This window comes from Oxyura jamaicensis, chromosome 3, assembly GCF_011077185.1.
Source record: "Oxyura jamaicensis isolate SHBP4307 breed ruddy duck chromosome 3, BPBGC_Ojam_1.0, whole genome shotgun sequence".
NCBI lineage: Eukaryota > Metazoa > Chordata > Aves > Anseriformes > Anatidae > Oxyura > Oxyura jamaicensis.
In genome coordinates this window covers 91,828,543-91,851,886 of record NC_048895.1, presented here as the reverse complement: position 1 = coordinate 91,851,886, position 23,344 = coordinate 91,828,543, and the positions used below count along the sequence as shown (strand labels likewise).

The 23,344-nt window shown below is 37.1% G+C and overlaps 1 protein-coding gene across 7 annotated transcripts in view; it reads right to left on the bottom strand.

Moving 5' to 3' along the window:
- KHDRBS2 (KH RNA binding domain containing, signal transduction associated 2) overlaps positions 1-23,344 on the bottom strand; it is a 381,354-nt gene that overhangs the window by 192,678 nt on the left and 165,332 nt on the right. For all 7 annotated transcript variants that reach the window (XR_004749882.1, XR_004749880.1, XR_004749879.1 and 4 more), the window contains exon 4: positions 8,750-8,896. Coding sequence is in view for 3 of the 7 variants with exons in the window: in XM_035323020.1 (XP_035178911.1) it covers positions 8,750-8,896 (147 nt within the window). In the remaining 4 variants the exon portion in view is untranslated. The remainder of the gene's footprint in view (positions 1-8,749; positions 8,897-23,344) is intronic.

Genomic DNA, 23,344 nt, shown 5'->3' with positions numbered 1-23,344 from the left:
TTACCAAGTAATTAATGCATGAAGAAAACAAATATTTACACACATTTTTAATCTCTACTTTTATATAAAACTAGATGCAATTTTATTTTAAGGCCATGAAAATGCAGCCTCTTCACCAAGTCCAATACCGATTGGACTTTATTTAGTCCAATATCTTTATTGCCATTGATGAGATTGGCAAAATTTGTACCTTTGTACCACTTCTAAAATGAAATGATAGATGCATTGGAGGGTCTGTGCATCTCTCTGAGGTGAAGAGGTTTGTACAGTTTAATGTGTAATACCATAGCCAAGTTCTTGCTGATTGTTACAAACCTAGCTATTTCTGCTGTTGAGAAACTGGGAGCAATGCTATAGGATTCAAATCTTTCTGCATGAATTTTATCACCTACATCCAAACCATTGCTTCTGATCTGTCACTGGCAAAAAACCTGCACCCTAACAACAGTTAGCAGTAAGACAAGACCATGAAACTGCTTATGAGTACACACTCACCAAGTGAGTCATAAATATGTCTTTAAACTACAGACATGTCTCAGTAATACACTCAGATCAATGACTGGTGTAAAACAGTCAGGTTAATATTTCCAGTTAATCTGAAAGGCAAAGGAATGGGCTGGCTCCAGCAGTAAGTATGTGAATTTATATTGATTCCACTGTGTGACAGCAAGACTACCAAGGGATTGTTTTCACAGATTAAATATGTCTCTGGCATATCTAAAAAACCTTAATCCATTTAGGAGTATCAACCCTTGAAGCAGACCTGAAGTGGTGAATTCTGGACCACTTAAAGCAGCTGTGGAACTAAACCTAGTTAAAAGATGTCTGTAGGTCTGGTAGGCCAACAGACAACTGACTCATCACCACGCATGTTTAAAAATATTTGTGCAGAGAGCACATTACACTTGTTCTTTCAGACATGTGATGATTTTTGTTTTGTTCTCCATTTTATATCTTCACAGGAGAAGTAGTATCAGCAGTCTACATTGTGCATCAGCAAGCACATAAAAAGTCAGTTGAAAGACACTGGAGCTTAATTTTCAATTAAAAAAGACCATCTGTGTAAATTTAGTGTACATCTCTCCCCTCAAACCTTCACTTTGAAGGATAGCTTTAAGTTTATTTTTGTCAACATTAAAATGGGTTATCTAAATTATGCAGTTTCAGTGCTGCCCAGCGTGCTGCCACACCATTCAGTATCACGTTCAGAAAAACTCAATCATTTGTAAAAAGTCAACAGCAATTGCCCACAAGTTATTACACCTCTCTTGAGTACACTTGTGTTTACACATATTTATAGTGATCTGATTGTATATAGGCAATTTTTAGTTAAAAAAAAAAAAAAAGATGTGAATAGGTAAAATGCTATATGCCTTTTTACGCCTCAACAGAATCACTAAATTTTTTTTCCTCAATTAAATTGTATATACAATTACCAGAGATGTTGCACTGTAGGAAAACAGAACTCATAGCAAAGCTGAGACAGCTGCTCAAATAATTTCCTTATCGCAGTTTTTAAATAATTACCATACTTAATATGCAAGTACATTTGCAAAATGTGCAAGTATAAATTATTTACTTTGAAGAATATAAAAGATGTCTATTCTTAGGAATGGAGCTGTACTGCTGCTCACTGCCATAGTTACGGAAATATTTAGGCTGTTGAGATATCTTTGAAATAGGACAAAAAGACTGAAAATAAAAAGTGATAACATAGGTTATTTAGAAACAAAAGTAAGATTACAGAACCACAGAGTGTGAAATAGTCTGTAAATAGAGATTTTATGTTGTACTGTAGCACAGAAGGAACTCAGATGACTAATAAAAATGAGCAAAATAAATGTCATATACTTCTGTATACTTGTTAGGAAACAGTCAAAACATCACATTGTTACTGTGTGCTGTATATATGGCAATATAGCCAGCACAACACAGCATAAGAAATCATTAGCAACTTTGGTCTGCAGAGCCTATGAGCTCCTGTGTATATGCAGAGGAAATGTATGTTGGAAGTTAAACAACTTCTTTTGAGACATTAGCTAGAGAAAGGCCTTCAAGGAATTAAACTACTTCCAGATTATTTAATTCTTTCCACTGAAAGGAACTGGTATCAAAGTCTGTTTTCAATTGCCTTCAAATCTCTCTCTCTCTCTTTTTTTTTTTTTTTTTCTCCCACACCAAGTTTTATTATAAATAACTTTAGTAGGAAATAAGCAATTTATTGTTTTACTGAAAGGCTCCTTTTCCTCGATAACTTTCCATATTTAGTTAGGAAGACTGAAGAGTTAGGAAGACTGGTAGGCTCCCAGAACCCTGGGAGTAGACTGCAGCTCTCCCTAAATCTACTGATGAGTCTGATCTGATCAACATACTAAAAAAATACCCAAGTGTACATCCAGATGATCACAGGAGATCATCTATGAACTGAAATGCATTCAATGACCATGGATTTATTCCTAGCCCTTGCATGTTGCCAGTGTATGTCAATTTAAAGCTGATATAATAGACAAGGAAAATGCATGAAGACAAATAAATTGAACAGTAGCTCTTAAGGTGGTAATTGTTTCAATTCCCAATCAGCTGACCACACAGTTGTAAACAATGTTGTTCAAGTGGTCGTGGCACACCAGCTGCACCCTACCCTCTACATAATAGCTTGCTATTACAGAGTACTCACACATAAACTGAATGATCAGTATCTGCTTCCCTCCTAGTCTCAAGGGATGCTAACTGTGTCAAACAAAAATGCACTGCTTACAGGGATAAAAGTGATTATCAGAAAAAAACAAAAACAAACAAACAAAAAACATTAGGAAGCACAAAAACCCTAAAGATGGTATATAGTCCTTTATTATACACATGTTAACTTGTTCAGAAAATATATTTGTTCCATATTTGGGCGTAAAAGTAGAATGATGGAATGATGTAGTCATATCTGATGAGAATTATGTAGCATTTCATTTCTCATTAATGGTGAAGAAATTTTAAAATAGCATTTACTAGATATGAACCTTTCAAAATCAGCAGGGCAAGAAAAGCATCTAAGCTGTTCCATCTCCTTAATTGGGCATTTTAAACATTTCCCCTTTTAGTTCACTGACCCTGGATCCCTTTCTGAAGTAGAGACAAAACATCAGCCTTAGGTTCCTCACCCAGACCTAGATGCCATGCAGTCTGGGGTAACAAGTAGATGACTGTCAGACACGAAACAATTTTATCAAATCTGTTCAGGCCATAGAGGTGAATCTGCAAAAAAAAAGGTGAATCTGTGGGGTAAGTTCACAGAATCACAGAATGGCTGAGGTTGGAAAGGACCTCTGGAGGTCATCTGCTCCAACTCCCTTGCACAAGTTGGACCAATTAAAATGGGTTGTGCATGGAGCAAAATGAAAAAAGTCATAATACTTGTAGGACAAAAGATCTAGTATTTGAGAAAAAAAATAAAGATAAAATCAGCTCAAGTAAGGCCACCTAGAGCAGTCCTCTCTACTGTCAATGACTGGGGAGCTAATTGGGTGTCCAGAAAGGATGACCAGAGAGATCTGGTAATCCCAACTCTTTATACCTGAATCTTTGACCTCAGCTCTCAGGTTCCCACTGTCTCTGAAAGCCCTAAACCCAGCTCCTAATCCCAGCTGTCCCAGAACCATCCTTTCCACTTCTCCTGCACCCTCATCCCTTCTAGGCCCTAAACCTATCTGGTTAAGGCTGTTAACAGGTAGAGGATTCTGGGAATAGTTCTTTCTCTGTGAAAACAAAGAAGCTCAAAATGACCAAGTTGTCAACATTTAAAGGCTTACAGTTCTGCTTTTTAAGCAGAACTGGAACCATGCAACTATGTGATATATATATATATTTTCCATAAAACTTAAACAAACAAAACCAACAAAAAAGCCTTTAGTCTCTACTGTTTATACTTTCCACATAGTTAATGCTGGCTAACTTACATTATGTTAAAATCAGTACAAATGTGATACTAAAACCTAGACTTTATGGAGCATGTTTTGGTCTTCATTTTTACTAGGTTTCCAATAATAATAATAATAATAATAATAATAACAATAATAATTTACATCAGGCAGTTGTATTTTAAAACTCCAATTTCATTTATTCTTTTTACTTATCATTTTCTATTATAATCCACTTTTCATATTAAGACTAAACATCAAAATATAACAGAGCATTATCTCTAGCTAATAATTGTAAATAAGATTTCCTCACACCTCCAAAAGCTAAAGTTCTTAAAAATAAATCCTGCAGTCAATTGCAAAATAAATCTTATTCACCAGGTAGAAAATTCCTGAGTGTGGCTCCCATTTGCACACCATGTGCAAAACAGAAGCAGCAGACAGTTAATGTGGCAGCTTGGTTTTAAAAGCTTGTCAGTCACTGAACTACTGAAGGCTGCAGATATCCTGGGTTCAATCATTCATTTAAATACCAGTTGGAGGGATCCCAAACACCACCTGAGGCTGAGCCACTTGTGACTTTGAAATGTATTCACATTTGGAAGAGCCAGTAAAAACTGTGGTAATTGTTTTCTGCCTCCAACTTTGAGGTAAAACCTTGACAAGTAAAAATTTAAATGCTGTTCTTGGGCAAGATGGAAACTTAAATAATCCAATTTAAAATGAAAGTACTAGTTCCTTATAATTTTGCTTCAGTTAAGAAACTGTTTTTTTTTTTTTTTTTTTTTTTTTCTTTCTTTCTTCATTACTATTCCCCCCCTTTTCTTTTTCTTTTTAATTTTTTGTTATGTTTTCTAGGCATTTGTTTAAAAATTAAGTCTCATTAAGACATACGTATGAAGATGTCCTTATATCTTAATGACACAATCAATGTAATTTCTGCCAATAATATTTCACTTAAATTTAACAAAATTCATAAGCAATGTGAAAACACATTTGAATAGTTTATTACATCCTTGATTTGGTATAAATAAAACTGTTAGGTTCTACTGCTTTCATCCCTGTAATGAAATTCTGATATTCACTGCTGCAATAAATTAGGTCTTATAAACAACAAAACATCATAAAACAAATTCAAGAGATGCTGTAAATAGGGAACAAAAAGGAAATTATCTCATGCAAGCTTTTTGAGTGTAAACCCCCTGACACATGTTGTAACCAGCCAGTTAATAATTGCTTTGTAAATTGTTGTAAATTTGAAAAGAAGCAGAGGGGATAAAACTAACAAGCAAGTCATAAAGCATGATTGTTACTTGTTTAGAGTGATTATTTCCACTGCCAACTGAGTTCAAAATCTTATAACAAAGAACCTGTTTTTGTATTTCTTCCAGTGCAGCTGTTATGCTTGTGACGGAAAATACATATAACATTTATCAATAACTAATGTGTCACACAAAATATATGCTTAGGCAGATTCTGAGTATTATAAACAGTAATACACCACAAATTTTAAAGCTCACTCTGCTCTCTATCCCTTATTCACCCAGCATAGATTTTTTCAGGCTCTGCAATAGATGACAATCTTCAACAGATGTTAAAAATCAAGGTGGCATAAGAATGGAGACCATCATGACTATGTAATGTTATCACAGAATCACAGAATAGTCTAGGTTGGAAGAGACCTCCAAGATCACCGAGTCCAACCTCTGACCTAACACTAACAAGTCCTCCACTAAACCATATCCCTAAGCTCTACATCTAAACGTCTTTTAAAGACCTCCAGGGATGGTGACTCAACCACTTCCCTAGGCAGCCCATTCCAGTGACTAACAACCCATTCAGTAAAGACGTTTCTCCTAATAACCAACCTAAACCTCCCCTGGCACAATTTTAGCACATTCCCCCTTGTCCTGTCACCAGGCACGTGGGAGAATAGACCAACCCCCACCTCGCTACAGCCTCCTTTAAGGTACCTGTAGAGTGCGATAAGGTCTCCCCTGAGCCTCCTCTTCTCCAGGTTAAATAGTCCCAGCTCCCTCAGCCGCTCCTCGTAAAACTTGTTCTCCAGACCCTTCACCAGCTTCGTAGCCCTTCTCTGGACTCGCTCAAGCACCTCCATGTCCTTCCTGTAGTGAGGGGCCCAAAACTGAAAACAGTACTCGAGGTGCGGTCTCACCAGAGCCAAGTACAGGGGGACAATCACTTCCCTGGACCTGATGGCCACGCTGTTTCTTATGTAAGCCAGGATTCTGCTGGCCTTCTTGGCCGCCTGAGCACACTGCTGGTTCATATTCAGCTGACTATCAACCAATACTCCCAGGTCCTTCTCTGACAGGCAACTTTCCAACCACACATCTCCAGCCTGTAGCTCTGTTTGGGGTTGTTGTGCCCCAGGTGCAGGACCCAGCACTTGGCTTTGTTGAAATTCATACCATTGGCCTCGGCCCATCGGTCCAGCCTATCCAGATCCTCCTGCAGAGCCTTCCTACCTTCGAGCAGATCAACACACGCGCCTAACTTGGTGTTGTCTGCAAACTTGCTGAGGGTGCACTCAATCCCCTCATCCAGATCATCGAAGAAGATGTTAAAGAGGACTGGCCCCAGTACCGAGCCCTGGGGGACTCCACTAGTGACCAGCCTCCAACTGGATTTGACTCCATTCACCACAACTCTCTGGGCCCGGCCATCCAGCCAGCTCTTAACCCAATGAAGCGAATGCCAGTTCAAGGCATGAGCAGCCAGTTTCCTGAGGAGAATGCTGTGGGGAACGGTGTCAAAAGCCTTGCTGAAGTCAAGGAAGACCACACCCACAGCCTTTCCCTCATCCACTAAGCGTGTCACCTTGTCATAGAAGGCGATCAGGTTCGTCAAGCATGACCTGCCCTTTATAAACCCATGCTGACTAGGCCTGATCACCTGCTTGCCCTGCAAGTGCCGCAGGATGACGCTCAAGATAATCTGCTCCATGAGCTTCCATGGCACTGAGGTCAAATTAACAGGCCTATAGTTCCCTGGGTCTACCCTCCGGCCCTTCTTGTAGATGGGCGTCATGTTTGCTATCTGCCAGTCGAGTGGGACCTCCCCTGATAGCCAGGACTGTCGATAAATGATGGAAAGTGGCTTGGCCAGCTCTTTTGCCAGTTCTCTCAATACCGTTGGGTGGATCCCATCCGGCCCCATCGACTGGCATACATCCAAATGCTGTAGAAGGTCGCCAACCATTTCCTCGTGGATTGTGGGGGCCAATATATATATGCTACTGCTATAATGCAGTAGCTCCTTTTCAGAACAAAGAGGATATACAAAGCTATCTTTAAAAAGGAAGCTTTTATAAAACTAATTTAAAGTTTGGCAAAATTGTGAACAACTGGAAATAGGTTTATCCAAAGGAGAAATACTGGCGATCTTTGTAATCAGCAATGCTACCATTTTTAGCTATATTATTCCATATTTTTCAGGAACCTGGAATTTAGCTATAAATTTTATTTCAGTGGTATGTCTTGGCAGATCCTCACCATTAACTTGCCGCAAAAACATCATTCCATGTTATGTTGCCAGCATTATGACAATGACCTAATTTTGTATTGCATGTTCAGAAATTGCAAAGTCAGAAATCATGAATAAAGTGCTTTCTTGTCTCATGGTTATTTACCTGTGTAAGAGTATTTAAAATAATATTTTAATATCTGTGTTTTTAAACTGGAAGTATAAGGAGATGGAACGGGAAAGTCTGAAAGAGACTATTTTAAAAGTGGCTTTTTTATTGTGACTCATTTGGTAAATTTTATGTTACTTATTTTGTATTCTTTAATAATGTTTAATTACTCTAAAAATTAATGTTTTAAATGCTGCATTTAAATAATGTACTTTTAAGTATTCTTCTTTCCTCTTCCTGCTAAGAACTCCTCACTGAATAAAATGTCTAATTTTTGTCATGCAAATAGTTGTATGCCTAATATGAACACCTGTGATCTTGGTATGTGATGATGTGATAAAAAATTCCTCTGTTATTATGAAAACATGAACATTTATTAACTTCATCAGATTACTTCAAATAGAAATAAGCTCCCAATGTATTTTTGAAGGAATGCAAGTTCTGAACATTTTTTTGAGTGCTTAATAGTCTCAGGATAGACTGTATACAATAACTTTTGTAACTCTGCTATACAAAGAAACATTTACTTAAATTCTAGGAAAATTTTAAGTACGATAATATCGTGGAATGCTGTAGAAAACTGGAGAAAATCATTTTCTGAGAGTCTGAAGGAAAATCAACAGGTAAATACTTTAGAAGTTGATGTATTGAGTCCACATAGAACTGAAAAGGTTCCCAGATGTAGAGGATGCTTCTGTGCTTTCCTAGCTGATGAAGCATTGCTAAATTGTGGTCTGAGTTAAGACTAGACGTCTGAGCAGAAACATCAGTATAAAATCTGAGGAATGTATTGCTGATGCTGTTTTCTCAAGACAAAATTAATTGAATTATTTAGATAAATCATTACCTATACTAAAATGCTTTTACAGATTTAAATATTCAAAAATCTTAAATGTGTACTTACACACTAATGAATACAACCAGAAAAAATAACCTACTCTTCCTTCAAAAAAAAAAAAAAAAAAAGGAAGATAAAAAATAAAACACAAAAACACATACCAGGGGCTCAACTATGACAATTAATGGTCTGTTTGGCATCTTCCTGAAGTTAATCTTCAACCCTTTTTTTTTTTTTAATTGTTTCTTTTTTTTCTTTTTTCCCTTGAGCTGAAGGAACTTAAAGAAGACACAAATTCAATGCAGCAAAGCCATAGACAGTCACAGAAGAATGCTATAAGCCACTTACTGGAACGAGGAATTTTTTTATTTCTTCCAAGGCATGACTCATACGAGAATATGCTTCCCCAGGTGGAGCAAACACTTCAATTAATACATGAAGCTCGTCACTCAAGTGTGCATATTTGGCTTCTCCACTTTTCCTCAGTTCTTCCTCCTATGAAAAAGAGTGTTGTTTTTTTTAAAAAACTGTGAATCTACTGATTTAGCATCTACATAGAACATGACAAAAGGACATAATATAAGTAGACTTTAAACCCTTTGAGAAATAAGAGCCTACTACAAGCCACTTAAAGATTTAAAAATCATTTTTGAGTGTTTGAATGATAAAACCAGCATAATTATCATCTACAACAGGTTTAATCAGCACAGTGAAAAAATGCTAAATACTCCATCACTGAGTACTGAAATAAATGTTACTTCCATAAGGCAAAAGCTGAATTAATCTGTTTGAATCTGGGCTGTTCACAAAATATGAAATAAAGATCCAGTTAACCATTCTGGAGCATTTTAACAAATCCTGTAGCTCTTTAAAGTATTCAATTTAGTTAAAGAATATCTGTAGATTGTGCATTTCAGTACTGCTAAAGGAAACACAATGCTCTAATTTTTCTACCTGAGACATGAGGTTTGAATTTCAGTCCCATTTCTGACACACAGTACCTATGTAATCTTGTGTACACTGGATAAGAGCATGATTTGCCTCACCTAGGTTTATCTTGACAGTCTTTTGGTTCCAGTTTTCCATCTATAAAATGAGCCTAATAATCCTATTTTATGAAATGATCTGAAACTTCAACCCACTTTTCTGCATAAGACTTTGAAATTGTAAATGTAAACTGTAATGTACATTCATAGTAGTTACCCACACATAAATAGCAAAGCTATAAAGTAGTGGTCATGTCAATGCTATTGTCTCTGACAACAAAACACAAAAATTATACAAGACAGCAATAAGAAATGCTGAAGATGCGATCACTACAAAGCTCAGTCTTCAAAATATTTTTAGAAATGTAAATTTGAGTAAAGTATGTATGCGTATCCTAATCTTATAGATAGAAAATATAATCACAGAAACAAGTATACTAATTTGCTTAAAAATTATCAAGAAGTTATAGCTTCTTAGTATATACTAAAATAATTCTATTTCCGCATTAAGATTTCTAAGATAAAAAAACTGTGAAGACATACGACAGTTGTTACTTAATTATGTATTAATTTAATTTATTTGGGTGTTACCTAATTTATACTATTGCTTCACACGAAAATTACTTGCACTGTGCTATGCTTCAAACAACATTCTACTGTAGCATTGTTGTTTTGTCTACAGTAGAAGATCCAGCCCAAAGGACTTTCTGAGTTTTCACTGAATACAAAACAGTTACATCCTTTAGCTCCAGAACCCTAGATCTGGCCCCATAAGTGTACATTCTGCATGATAACTTAGGATAAAATCATAACTCAGTAAATCTAATCCATAATTTTATTTTAAATGTTGAAAATACAAATAACTGTTTTAAGTTTGTGATAAGCAGTACAGATAGTATAAGAATTTTTTCTTACTACAGTTTGAATATATTTGACATCACAGCTTTACCACTGAAATCTCACTGGAACATCCACAAGAACCAGAGTGTAATATAACTGTCTATCATGAGACGTTACAATGCCTTTTGCATATTTGATTGCAACTTTTGTAGTAATTTGACATGAAGTTTTTCAACAGAATTAAGTTTTTAAGTTTTTATGTTTATAAAGCAATATCCTGGTAAACACTCAAAGGTTCTTTCATATCACTTTTTTAGGTCTCATTAAAGCAACACCAGAAAATTCCCCAAATATTCTTCTTTGAGTAAGTTAACAAGAAAGTTCATAAAAAATATAAATTATATCTTTTTTTTTTTTCATATGTAGAAAAAGGCAAAAATAATATTTACCTCATTATTTTGATAAAGATTTTTGCAACTAAGACATCATTAACATGATTTTATAACATAGACCTGTCTCACAGCAAATTATGTACATGCTTGTATGGTAATAATAATGGTAATGACATTTTTCTCATCTCAATAACCTAAGAAATTCTTAAACACATCATTTTATAACCTTTTTTTCTAGGTTCTACACATGCTTTCTGTTACTGCTCAGCAATCATTTCTATAGGTGTTAGCAACAGCAGGCTGGGGCAGCAAGATCTTCAGCACTTCTTTCTGAAGATATCTAATGGTGTTTTTTCATGGCATGCTTGGAGTTAAAGACTGAATTTTCACATGGTACTTCTTCCTACAAGGGTGATATGTCAGAAAATGCTTCTTTTATTGCAACTCTGTGTGTGTTGTTAAAAGGAGAGAAGCTATTAAATCACTTCAGGAAAAATACTGAAGAGTAAGAACTCATAGACCATGTAAGCACTGTTCCAAGCTTTGCTTCCCCAAACCAGGGAATATGACTAAGTATTTTAGGACTGAGCATAGCCTTACATTGAATCATTCATCAAGTAAAAGGCATCTAACAACCAAAACATCAGACATAACTCACTCTGTTGAGTAGACACTTGCCTGATATGGAAAGTTATATCTACTGGCAGGTAATACAGATTTCTAAGTATACCACAGCTAAACAGGCTCTCCTATCACAGCAGCACATGAAGTTGGGTGATGCATTTGTAGGCCTTAAATTAGCAAGTATCACAGCCCAACCACACAGCAAAATGGTCAGTTCACACTACTTATATTTAGCTTTACAGAACTACATATTATCTAGCACCTCAGAGGATTTTGCTTCCTGCTAGCTGTAGGCTTGCTGCATGAACCAAGTTTCCACTAGAAGTCACAGAGCTTACCTCGAGCCCACCTTTGGTTTACCTTCATACAGAAGAGGAATCCAGTTCACACACTGTGATATCTACATGGTGTAACTATCCCCACCAGTAAATGGGGATGATCAGTTTGTTCTCCTCTAAACTGACCTCATACTAATAAATGAACAACCAGGGTGATACTGGTAAGAACTAAGATCAGGAGAACTCCTAGCTAAACAGAAAAGTTCTCTGTTATGTGATGCAAAACTGATTATCATAAAGCCCAGACAAGACAAAGAATACTTTTACTAAGTCTGCCCACTCATTTACAAACTATGAAAATTTGCATATGCTGGTTTCAAAATATTAGATGAAAAATGGTGAATTTTCCACCTTTCCAACCTGCCAGAGGAGGGTTGGAAAGCTTTGTCTTTGTTCAAACTCTCTTGAAGACACAGAAGATAAGATTTCCCTTCCCAATTACAAAATCTGAATATTTCACACTGCACGATGTAAAGAGGTAACCATATCTACTTGAATATGCACAAAGGCATCTACAAACTCTGAACTGAACAAAATACCTCCCAGAACCTCAAAGCATATCTCCAGTTTGGAGTTTGCAGTCCTGTCAGGTGGGATGCCTGGAGAACCTGTGGTTGCCATGACTTTGTGGGATGTAAAATGATACTGTAAAGTGACTGTTCATAAGTGACCGGGTGCAAAGGCACAGGTTGAACACCATACCCCTGCCCACTTTGTAAAGCTATTTTCTATAGAAAGGAACCCAGTTCTAAATTAACTCACATTTTCACAGAAGGATTCAAGTGCTATATTCAGAGCTATTCATTCTAAGCTTCAGCTTCAGCCTGCATGTGATCTTCATCACGAGGACACAAACAATAGCAGTAAAAGAGATGTGTGAGGCTGCACAAAAGGGAAAATCTACAATATGTTTACAGTGATGGGTGCAGCACATGATGCCTTAGACTGTACCAATCTTGTTTCTTGTTTAGTATGGGGTGGTGATATTTAACTCCACTTTGGTTCAGCACAGCACCCTCCGGTGACCCATTACCACCTAGTCTTGATCTTCATCTATATGCCAACTCCCTTCATCTCTCCAAATTAACGGCATTATATTCCATGTCCAAAACCAGTTCCTCTCACACTTTGTGCTCCAGACTTCCTTTGTCCTCTTCTACTATCTCACAATGTGTCTGTCACATGTTGTAGTCCACCTCCCCTTAGCCTGAGGCATGGCTCCATAACTCACTACCTCATAAAAGCTAACATATTTTGAAACACCTGTTGTGTTTTATAAGTTCATGTTGACCCAAGCAGGGAGAATGAATTATAAAACTTCATTGCAGAAATTAGAGGAGTACTGACCTCTGCAAAAGAGAAGTGTATGAATGGTAATCAACATAAAGGCCAAGAAAAAAATGATGAATTATCTCTTGATGAGAAAGCAGCCTTACAATATTTAAAAGAATGTGTCCTGAATATGACAGAGAACTGACTGGGCTGGAACCCAGACTGATATACTTAAATAAAGCTTCTGGAAGGAATTTGAAAGAAGAACTTGAACTCACATAGAAAATAAAATTATGCAACCCAGACTGATGAAAAAAAAGTGTTCTGATAAAATCAAAATGCCAGAATATCCAAGAGTAATAGAAGAAAAACCTGAAGTAGAAATTGTGTAGATTGCAGAGATAAATTTCATAAATTTCATAAACACAACACATGGAACTTACATTATACCAAATACAGTGATGAAAAGAAACAATGTGTGTTTGAAGAACAATAAGAGAATTGCAGTGGATTTCATATCTGACAAGAATTTACAAATAAAAGCATAGTGTAGAGTACAGACAAAGATGATAGTCACAGCAATATTGTTAAAGAAGCATTATTCATAAGATGAATTTACAATGCAACAGAAAAAAAATAATGAGCATGCAGTTTCACAAAAGCAAAGCAATTAATTTTTAATCTGCTCATAAATGCAAAAGCCATGATGTTTGCAACACTGATATTAGTAGAAGTAATAAGTGAACTCTACAGAAACAAGTAAATCAGAATAGAGACAATTTCTCAGCAGTATCTGTTTCAGAGTTAAAAAGTGCTCAGATCCTAGGTCCTGATAGTGTTCATTGAAGAAATAGAGAAGTAAACTGAGGAACAGTCTGAGAATAGAAGTGAATCTGAGAATAGGGAAAGGTCTAAGCAGACTATAAAGTGAAGCTAAGAGCTTACCCATCCCTTGATTCTTATTTTTAGAGGAGTTATTCTCACTCCAGGAAGAAGAATAAAGATGATGGATATGGTCATACATGAGTAGAGCTCACATTGCAGAGCTAAGAGAGTGGGTGTACTCCAGTCACATCACAGCACCTGCAGTCAGCCACACACCTCCGATAATTAAATGGGTACATATAAAAGAAGATTGCTTAAAACAGAGGAAAATTTAGAAGATACATATGACAACAATTATTTTTCTATTCTTGATGCATCATTAAAATTCTAATAGTTACTTTGGTGAAATGGAGGAGAGATTTATGTATATTCAGTACTGCCTTTGGCAAATGGGCTCTTTAATAAAGGAGTGCTTTATTTCTCAATACATTTCATAATGAAATACAACATCTTAATGGCAAAGAGGTAGATAGCTGACAAGGAAGACAAAGACAAATCAGTAGAAGAATGTGATGACAACATGCTTATTGTATCACTACTGAAAGAGTCTGAACACCTGGAGTGAATGAACAAAAATTATAAATTCTGTGAAATGAAAATTTAGGAGAAAGGCTAACACGTTAAAGTGATGTCTGCCAAAACTGAGGCTACAGCCAGTGCCTACTGTGACCAACAAGACATGATATATCTATAAATTACATGCCAGAAAGCTGCTAGTAGGGAGAGAGAGATCACAGACCTACAGATGTACCTATACTTGTACAAAACTGAGCAAAAGCTGAAACAAAATACTTAAGAATCACCTGGTCTTTAGATAATAGCTGCTAGAATTAAAATAGATCAAGATGTTCAATGAACACAGCCAATGAATTTGAAAAAAAGTTTGAAAAGACCATGCAGGAAATTGAAGATCCTCAAGAAATGCACAATTGCCATATCTAAAGATGCTTCCTACAAAGATTTACATTCATCTTAATAGTTATGATCACAGCCAGGGGCCCACTGCATTCAGGGTGGATTCAGCTTCAGGAAGAAGACTTGGTCTTAATTAAAGAGAGGACAAAATATCATGTTTTTACTTATGCAAGGCTAATTACCAATTTGTTACATCCAAGCTACAAAGTAGGTTATTTGAACTACCACCTACCTGTAACATTCTTACTGTGGGCAAATAAATACCTTTTATTTTTTGTCTTAGTAGATTTGTAAAAGTCTAATCAAATAATTATTAGTACTCTAGTACCATACTTGCAGGTGAAATTACATGGAGGTAAAATTACATATACACAAACTTTCTGGTGTCTAACACATTCTCTGGTGTTATGCTCACCTTCCACTACTCCTGAAGGTCCTCAGGTTCAGCTAGGTGTGGAGGTTGGCGGGGCATAACTGTGAGCTGGCAGCATCTCAAGTCCTTTGCTGCAAGATATATATTGCTGATGGAGATAATTTCTTCCTTCTCTCTTCAGAAAACACTGGGGGTAATTTTAGGATCTGTGAACATGCTAAATAAATTGTTCTTTCTCCATTGTTCTGTAACTCCATTTTCCATCCAAATTCACTATATGTTGTATATATGTAAGTTTTATATATGTTGTACATTTTTTTCTTTGATCTCTTTGTTACTTATAAAATGATTTTATAGAGCTCCCAGGATTGTGTTTTGTTGTTGTTGATGATGATTTTTCCCCTGCTACAAATGTCTGATTTTCAACCTACATACACAGTTGGAATTACAACCTACATACACACCTGGAAACACTGTTTTCTGATGCACTCACTAGTTCAAGGAAGCAAACTTAAGTGTTACATTATGCTTGACTATCTGAGGATTTAAAATATCATTTGGGCTCTACTACAGAGTGAGTTGTGACTGCTAGACTTACTGCTGTTGACTGAGGTTCTGCACAAAGTGACCAAAATTAATGAGCACAGACTGTGTTCCCAAGCTCTACCACCACTAAGGAGTCTTACTATGATACAGGATTTTGTTCAACTACATCAGGCTGGTGATAGCCAAGTGCCAAATCAACACATTCAAAAAGATAAGTACAATTTATTTAATGATTAAAACAAAACAAAACAACAACAACAACAACAAAGGACTAGAGATACGTTGCAATGGCAAATGGCATTGTAAGAACTTTAAAAGCTTATTGTATTTGTCAAAAATAAAGTAATGAGCCTGTGGCACAAAAGAAAAAGATCCTTTGAGTAAAGCAGGGATAGATTTGTTTACATTGGTTGAAGAAAACATTTTTTTTTTTCCTTTTATAACATTCTCACTTTCCTGAAATTATTTTATTACCTCTATTACATCTTTCTAGCTCTATTTATTTTATTGTGTATGAAGACAAGTTATCTTGTTTTTTATAAATTTTAATTCCATTTTAGAGACAGAGAAAGTGAATAGTCACCTTAAAGTAATGCAAATGTTACAGACACTAGAAAGCTCTTCTGATGTTTTAAGTAATTCAACAAGCTAGCTTATGATAAACTATCGTCTTCTTGACATCTTGAAAAGCAGGTTACCTGCATTTATGTTAAGAATCCAGAAGTTTCTATATATCCACAAAAATAGTAGAGTTTTACAATATCTACAATTCTTATTTTCTAGGAAACATTCATCCTGATCTCTGTGAAGCAGTGTTCTCAAAGACGGTGCTCTCAAAAGCTGTGCCTAAACAAAATATATTACCATTTCACATATTCAAACAGGACAATTTAAATGAAATATCTATATACTCTTTTTTTTTTTTTTTTTTTTTTAATCTTCTCTGTTATTTATCATAATTTCTATTGGTCCTATTAGAATGCATTTTTTTAAAAAGGAATATATAGAAAAAATATTTATATCTTTACATTTGCAAAAAACATTCTGTATTTAAGTAGGGGACCTATGTGAAAATAAATGTTTTGAAGTTCTCAGTTAAGTCTCTTGCAACACTTTATATTATATTACCAAACTATATTATTATAGTTTATAGTATTATTATAATATAAATTATATTTATATTATATTACCAAACTAAAATACAACTCTGGCTGTATAGTAATCAAGTGCTTTATACAGAGCTTCTTTTTAGTCACATGAAGGAAAGAGTATTCCTATCATATAGAAAATTCTGCTGGGAAAAATCTATGCCTAATCTATTTTATGTAAAATCAGAATTAAAAACTTTTACTGTATATCCAAGGGGCTAATCAGCAGAGAGTTAGTGTGTGCTCTTACCTATGACTGTGAAGGAAACTTAAATTTCTCTTGGGGAATTCATTTGTTCATATATTTCAAATCAATAGGTGATGAAAGAATTAATTACACACCTAAAGGTGAACTACCTGCTTAACCACATATCTGATGAAGGATACTTCCTGAAATATAGGATAATAGAATAAATCCACTGAAGCACAAAAGCGTTACTTTGGTGATATTGTCAGTGCTTATATAAATAGATATTCCAAGCCTTTCCTGATCTAACTGTATAACCTACCCATTTAGCTTACAGCTACAAAATAATTTAAAAGCTTTAATTAAATTATTTATTAAATTATTTAAATTAAAAGATTTAGACATGATTTTCATCCTAAACCTCAGATTATGGCCATCTGAATTCCTCTTCAGTTGCTTCCTAGCCCTGAGATCTATAGATGCCAGTGTTGTCAACAGCAATATTCCTCAGATACAGAAGTATCTAACCATCAGCGCCTCGTTAGGGTGAAGGAAATCTCATACTTATTTCATGCTTAAGCTTCTTTGGGATTCATAAACCAGTGAGGGGCTGAAAGAGATGGATGCCCTGAATAAACTCCAACTGAATAAAGTAGTGGTGCCGCTGCCCTTTACGTTAATGAGACAGCAGTTGGAGTGCTCATCAAGTTACGCAGTATGAAAGTTAGGAGATAGGTGTTCATTTTAGGGAAGTTGTTAGATGAGTCCCACAAGAACCATTCTGGGACATGTTCTGTTAAACTATTCATAAGTAATCTAGAAAATGAGTTGAACAGTAATAAAAATTCTCTAGTGCTAAAAAACAGCTCTAGCTGTGCACTCTACAAAAGACTTTGGATATGTTATTTCTAGAGAAAGATCTTGGAGACATTACAGACTGTTTTCCAGAAAGAATTGGTTCAATGACAAATAGCAATTAAAAAGACATCCTCTATTAGGTAGTTTAAGAAAAGAAAAGAAATGAAGCAACAAACAGGATTATTACACTGATATTCTATGTCATTAAGAAATACGGATGCATCTAGCTGGGTGTAATTTGTTGTACACATGAAGAATAAAATCACTTTCAACTCTAAGCTGTTTTGTCCTACAATCTTTGTAATTGCTTGCAGATGTATTATGTGTATTTTTATTATTATTTTATTATTATTATTATTATTAAAGAACACCTATAGCATGGATGTACATACTTAAGGAAGTGTCAGATATGGAACTAATTTCTAATAATGTTTCTCACTATGCTGCACATTTTGTTTAAAAGATGCTGTTACTAATTAGTATTCAAATGAGCTCAATGTAGCATTACAAGTGCTTCATCTAGAAAGTAATGCAACACTTCAGCCACTCTGATTGCTCAGTATAATCATAGCTGAGAGATTGCAGAGGAGCTATTTACAGCTACTTCCTGTTGCAAATTCAGGGATCACAATCGTTGCAAGGCATGCAGAGAAGTGACTGTTACCTTTGCTCCCTCATGTCCTGCTGTCCTCACCTGAAGCTAGACTTACTGAATGATAATGTTGTTCAGTCTCTGACCAACCCTTAGAAGCTCAACTGGGAAGCCTGCACAAGAAGAACTGATCATCCTTTCTACCTGTTCAAAGCTTTTTCTAGTGAGTTCTCACTGTTGAGCAAGCTTACAGGTTAACACTTTGTACTGTGAATATAACAGTGCTGTGATGCAGGGAAGGTCCTTCCCTAAACACTTGGAAAGATGGAGTCCCTGTTTTTTTTTTTTTTTTTTATTGTGTACAGAGAAACGTTGTGGCTTTTGTGGGTGTATGTGTGTGTGTGGTGGGTGCAGCATAAACTTTCTGGTATGTATGGCGTTTTTGTTGACATACAGTATTTATGTACGGGTAGAAGGCACAAGGGAAGGGACTTCTCTCTGTTGCTACGGTGGCCTAGGTACAGGAACAGGTTCCCAGCCATTTACAGGCCTGGCTGATAAGCTGTATTAGAACGTTTATTTTATTGCAACTTGGCTGATTACCAATAATTATTTATGAACATCTGCTCTTTGATAAACCACAGTTTTGGAAACAGAAAGTAGCAAAAGTATTTGAGGATCCTACCATCAAGTATAGAAATAGACAACTATTTTCTATATTTTCTATACCTTCTTGATTATCATGCAATGCTGCTGAAAGCATATTGGTGCTGCGTACTCACATTGGTAGAGGGAAACAGAACCTTGTGGAGTGAAGAAGGAAAAGAATTTTAATTTTTTAATGACAATTTTGATGTCATGCAAATAAGACATTTCATCTCACATGTCATAGTTACACATGACTTTGAAGGTTTCACTTGCTTTTTCTTTCCTTGGGTGCATAATGACAAAGAACACAAACACCCATTTCAATGGCAAAATTAGTTTTTTTCTCTACTATCCCCAAAATCTAACTACTCACATTACATTAATTTAGACAGATAAATTTTAGTCACCATACAAGTTCTTGGATGATTTCTCACAAAAGTGTCACAAGTAGTTAATAGATGAGTCTATTATAGTAATATTATGTATATCATGATTTTATGTCTGACAGTTACTGAATGCAAATAAACTTGCTTGCAAATAGATTCTTGGTCATCTCAGCTATGATGGTGGTTCTGCTCTGTAACGATGGAAGAACACATTTTCTAATCTCCTCATAATGGAAAATTGTAAGGATATTAGTCCAATATAAGCTGTAAATGAGTCTGACTAAAAACCAACCCTGAATTTTTTAATGAGTAGTGATTATAGCAATTCTAATACTAATTCACTAGAAGGCTCATTTTCATGAAAAGTTCAGACTACTCAGATGATGGAAAATTCAGGTAACATCCAACCTGGCTATGCAATTTGAACCTGACCTGAACTATGAACCACAAGAGATTGACTTGAGAATGTAACACTCTTGGAGAACCAGTAAAGAAGTGAGAATTACTTCTGACAGGTTTGTTATTTTAAGATAACTTCTCCAAGAGACAAGATTATGGTAATGTTAAGGCGGGGTCACAGTCTGTGACTGCAACAGGAACTCCAGTATTCTTCACCTCAAATTTTTAGAATTCATTATTTACCTAATGTATTCATTTATGTGGCAAGATTTGGGTGGGTGGAGAGGGCTGCAGGAGTGGCCTTTGTGAGCAGAGCCCAGTAGCTGCCCCATGTCAGATCAGAGCCAGCTCCAAATGACTCCAAAGGGACATGCTGCTTTCCAGAGCTGAGACAATAAGCGATGTTGTTTGTGCCTCTGGGAGAACAGATTGAAGAAAGGGGAAGAAACCTGCTGCACAACAGGCAGGGAGAACCAGCCATGAAGACCCCAAGGTCAGTGCAGAAGGAGGGCAGGGGGTGCTCCAGGAACACAGCAGAAGTTCCCCTGAGGCCTGTGGAGAGGCCCCTGGTGGAGAAGGCTGTCCCCCTGCAGCCCATGGGTCCCACATGGAGCAGATCTCCACGCTGCAGCCAGTGGAGGACCCCCCGGTGGAGCAGGTGGATGTGGCCTGGAGGAGGCTGTGGCCCATGGAGAGCCCCCGCAGGAGAAGGCCCTGGGCTGGAGCTGTGGCCCATGGAGAGCCCCCACAGGAGCAAGGGATCTGGGGGCAGCTGCCACCCATGGGGGACCCGTGCTGGAGCAGTTTGCTCCTGGGGGATGGACCCTGTGGTACAGAGCCATGTGGGAGCAGTTCCTGAAGAGATGCTGCCTGTAGGCAGCCCCTGCAGGCTCAGCTGGGGAAGGACGGCATCCAATGGGAGGGACCCCACGTGGAGCAGGGGCAGAGTGACTGTGAAGGACTGGCGGAAGCGAGGCATTAGGGACTGACATAAGAAAACCCATTCCCCATTCCCCAGTGCCACTTGGGGGGAGGAGGTAGAAGAGGGTGGATGGGGAGGAAGGTGTTTTCAGTTTGCTTTTAGTTTCTCACTGCTGTAGTCTGCTATCAACAGGCAGCAAATTACATTAATCTCCCAATGCTGAATCTGTTTTGCCTATGACAGTAACTGGTGAGTGATCTCCCTGTCCTTACCTCAAACCATGAGCTTTTTCTCATTGTATTTTCTCTCTTTATACTTCTGAGGAGAGTGACTGACAGAACATCATCGTGATGCTGAGCTGCCCGTTGGTGCACAACCAACAAAGTTAAGATCAAGGCTGTTGCATCCTCACTGGAAGGCAAAGTGACCCCTTTGGTAAGGTACACACACACGCACACACACACACACACACACACACAAGAAAAAAAAAAAAAAAAGAAACAGTATCTTGACTTTCATCATTCCTTTCACAGACTGTCCCACTAATGAGAGAAGACTGCACTGAGCAGAAAGTCCTGAGTGACAACCTGCAGAAGCTGTACTAAAGGCTGTGTGAGCTCAATTTCCTTTGGAGAAATGCCATTTCACAGCTATTCATTTGTTCTGTTTATCCATTTGTTCTGTTCAGGATACATTCATGATGATGGCTGCAAATACTGTCTGCTATCAGTTTTTGGACTGAAAGGCAGAGAAAGGAATAGAAAGTACCCTGGTGGGTGACAAAGGCTTTCCTCTGGGAAGTCCAACAGTGTGTTATGTTTTTCCTTAGGTCTCCAAAGGAAACATCAAATGTGCATCCACTTGAGAGGAGTTTACCCATGACTGAGGGGGTCACTGGTACTGGCCTGGCCTGGCCAAATTGTCAGTGACTAAGTGCATACATGGCAGCTCTCTTTTAAACTCCCAGAGCACTGTTCCTGCTGCCTTCTCAAGAGCACACTTACTGGGTCCAAATCAGAATGGTCCACCATAAACACATCAAACAAACATAAAATTGTGACAGTAACATAATTGTAAAATTCTGTTTACAGCAGTTCACTCTACTCCAGAAAAGGTTAAGTACCAGCAATCTTCAAAGAGTCAGCTAATTTTACAGCACTAAAAAATTAATATTCATTTTGTACTTAAGTTTTATCAGCCAGATCATCCTTGGCAATTTAAAACACTCCTCCAAACCCCTTTATGCTCTCAGATTTATGCTATAAGACATAACCTTGTGCACTGGCTTTGGGTGTCGCAAAACTTTCATTATATGGTAGCCATATCTCAGATAATCACAAAATACGCAGATTACATTAATCAATTACAGTCAACTCGGCTTAATGTTACCATCAGTTTTCCACAAAATTTCCTTCTATTAAAAGCATTTTCCCAGGAAACACCATAACCTGCCTCTGGCTGAAAATGAAGCACTGCATTTGTTTTCCAGTTCTTGAGTGCTTTAGCACCTGTGGTCTCCCTTGTTGCTCATTTTCAACACCAGTACAAATGAATGTAAAATAAAATTGAACAGCAGCCCTGTTTATGACAGACTTTCTCCATAGCTTTGAGACAAAAGATGAGATTGTTTTTATTGTTGTATGAGCATCCTCAAATGTTCTGACTGATATTAAATGCTGAAAAAGCCACATTTCTCTCATTTCTCTTCCCTTCTTCCTCTCTCTTCTAAATTGGCAAGCAGTTAAAATAAAATATAAATCCTAAATTGGGAATATGTGCACCACAGGAGCTTTGGCTCCTAAAAAATTTAGCTCCTTTTGCTACATTTTCCACCTGAATGGGCATTTTTTTTTTTTTCTTCATCAAAAGTGTGCAAAGAAAGATTGTGTCAAGTTCTCTGAGGATACAATTACACTTCACCAGACTGTGTTCAACCCCAAGCCTTTTTTTGACTTGCTGGACCTGATACAAAGGGACAAATCTGAAAAGATGGTTACAGGATAGCTGAATTATTTCAACTCCTTGAGTAAGATTCATTTAGCCTAACTTAGGCATCCAAAGGCTAGATTTTTAAGCCAAAACTAGCCATGTGGAGTTCTTGATGGGAAGAAACAGACACTTTCATGAGTGACTCATCTCAAGCTGAGCTAGGTGTTTAAGCTGATTTGATCTGTGGAGGTGACTGTTGATGAATGGGTATCCAGGTCACACATTAAGGAAATAAATATATCTTGCTCTGGGAGTTTAGGTGAATAAGTCGGTTTAGGTATCTAAGTATCTTTTTGGATCTGCCAAAATGATATTAATAAAGAAGTAATCAAAACACAATTAATGTCACTAATATATATGAAAGTCTGGTATTGGTTGGATTCTGTTATGAAAATTATCATAGAAAACCAGACAGGTTGAGGTGGGAAGGGGCCTCTGGAGGCCATCTTGTCCAACCCCTGCTCAAGCAGGGACACCCAGAGAAGCGTGCCCAGGACACGCTTTTGACCAGGTGGCTTTTGAATATCTCCAAGAAGGAGACTCCACACCCTCTGTGGGCAACCAGTGCCAGTGCTCAGTCACCCACACAGTGCAGAAGGGCTTCCCGGTGTCAGACAGCACCTCCTGTGTTCCAGTTTGTGCC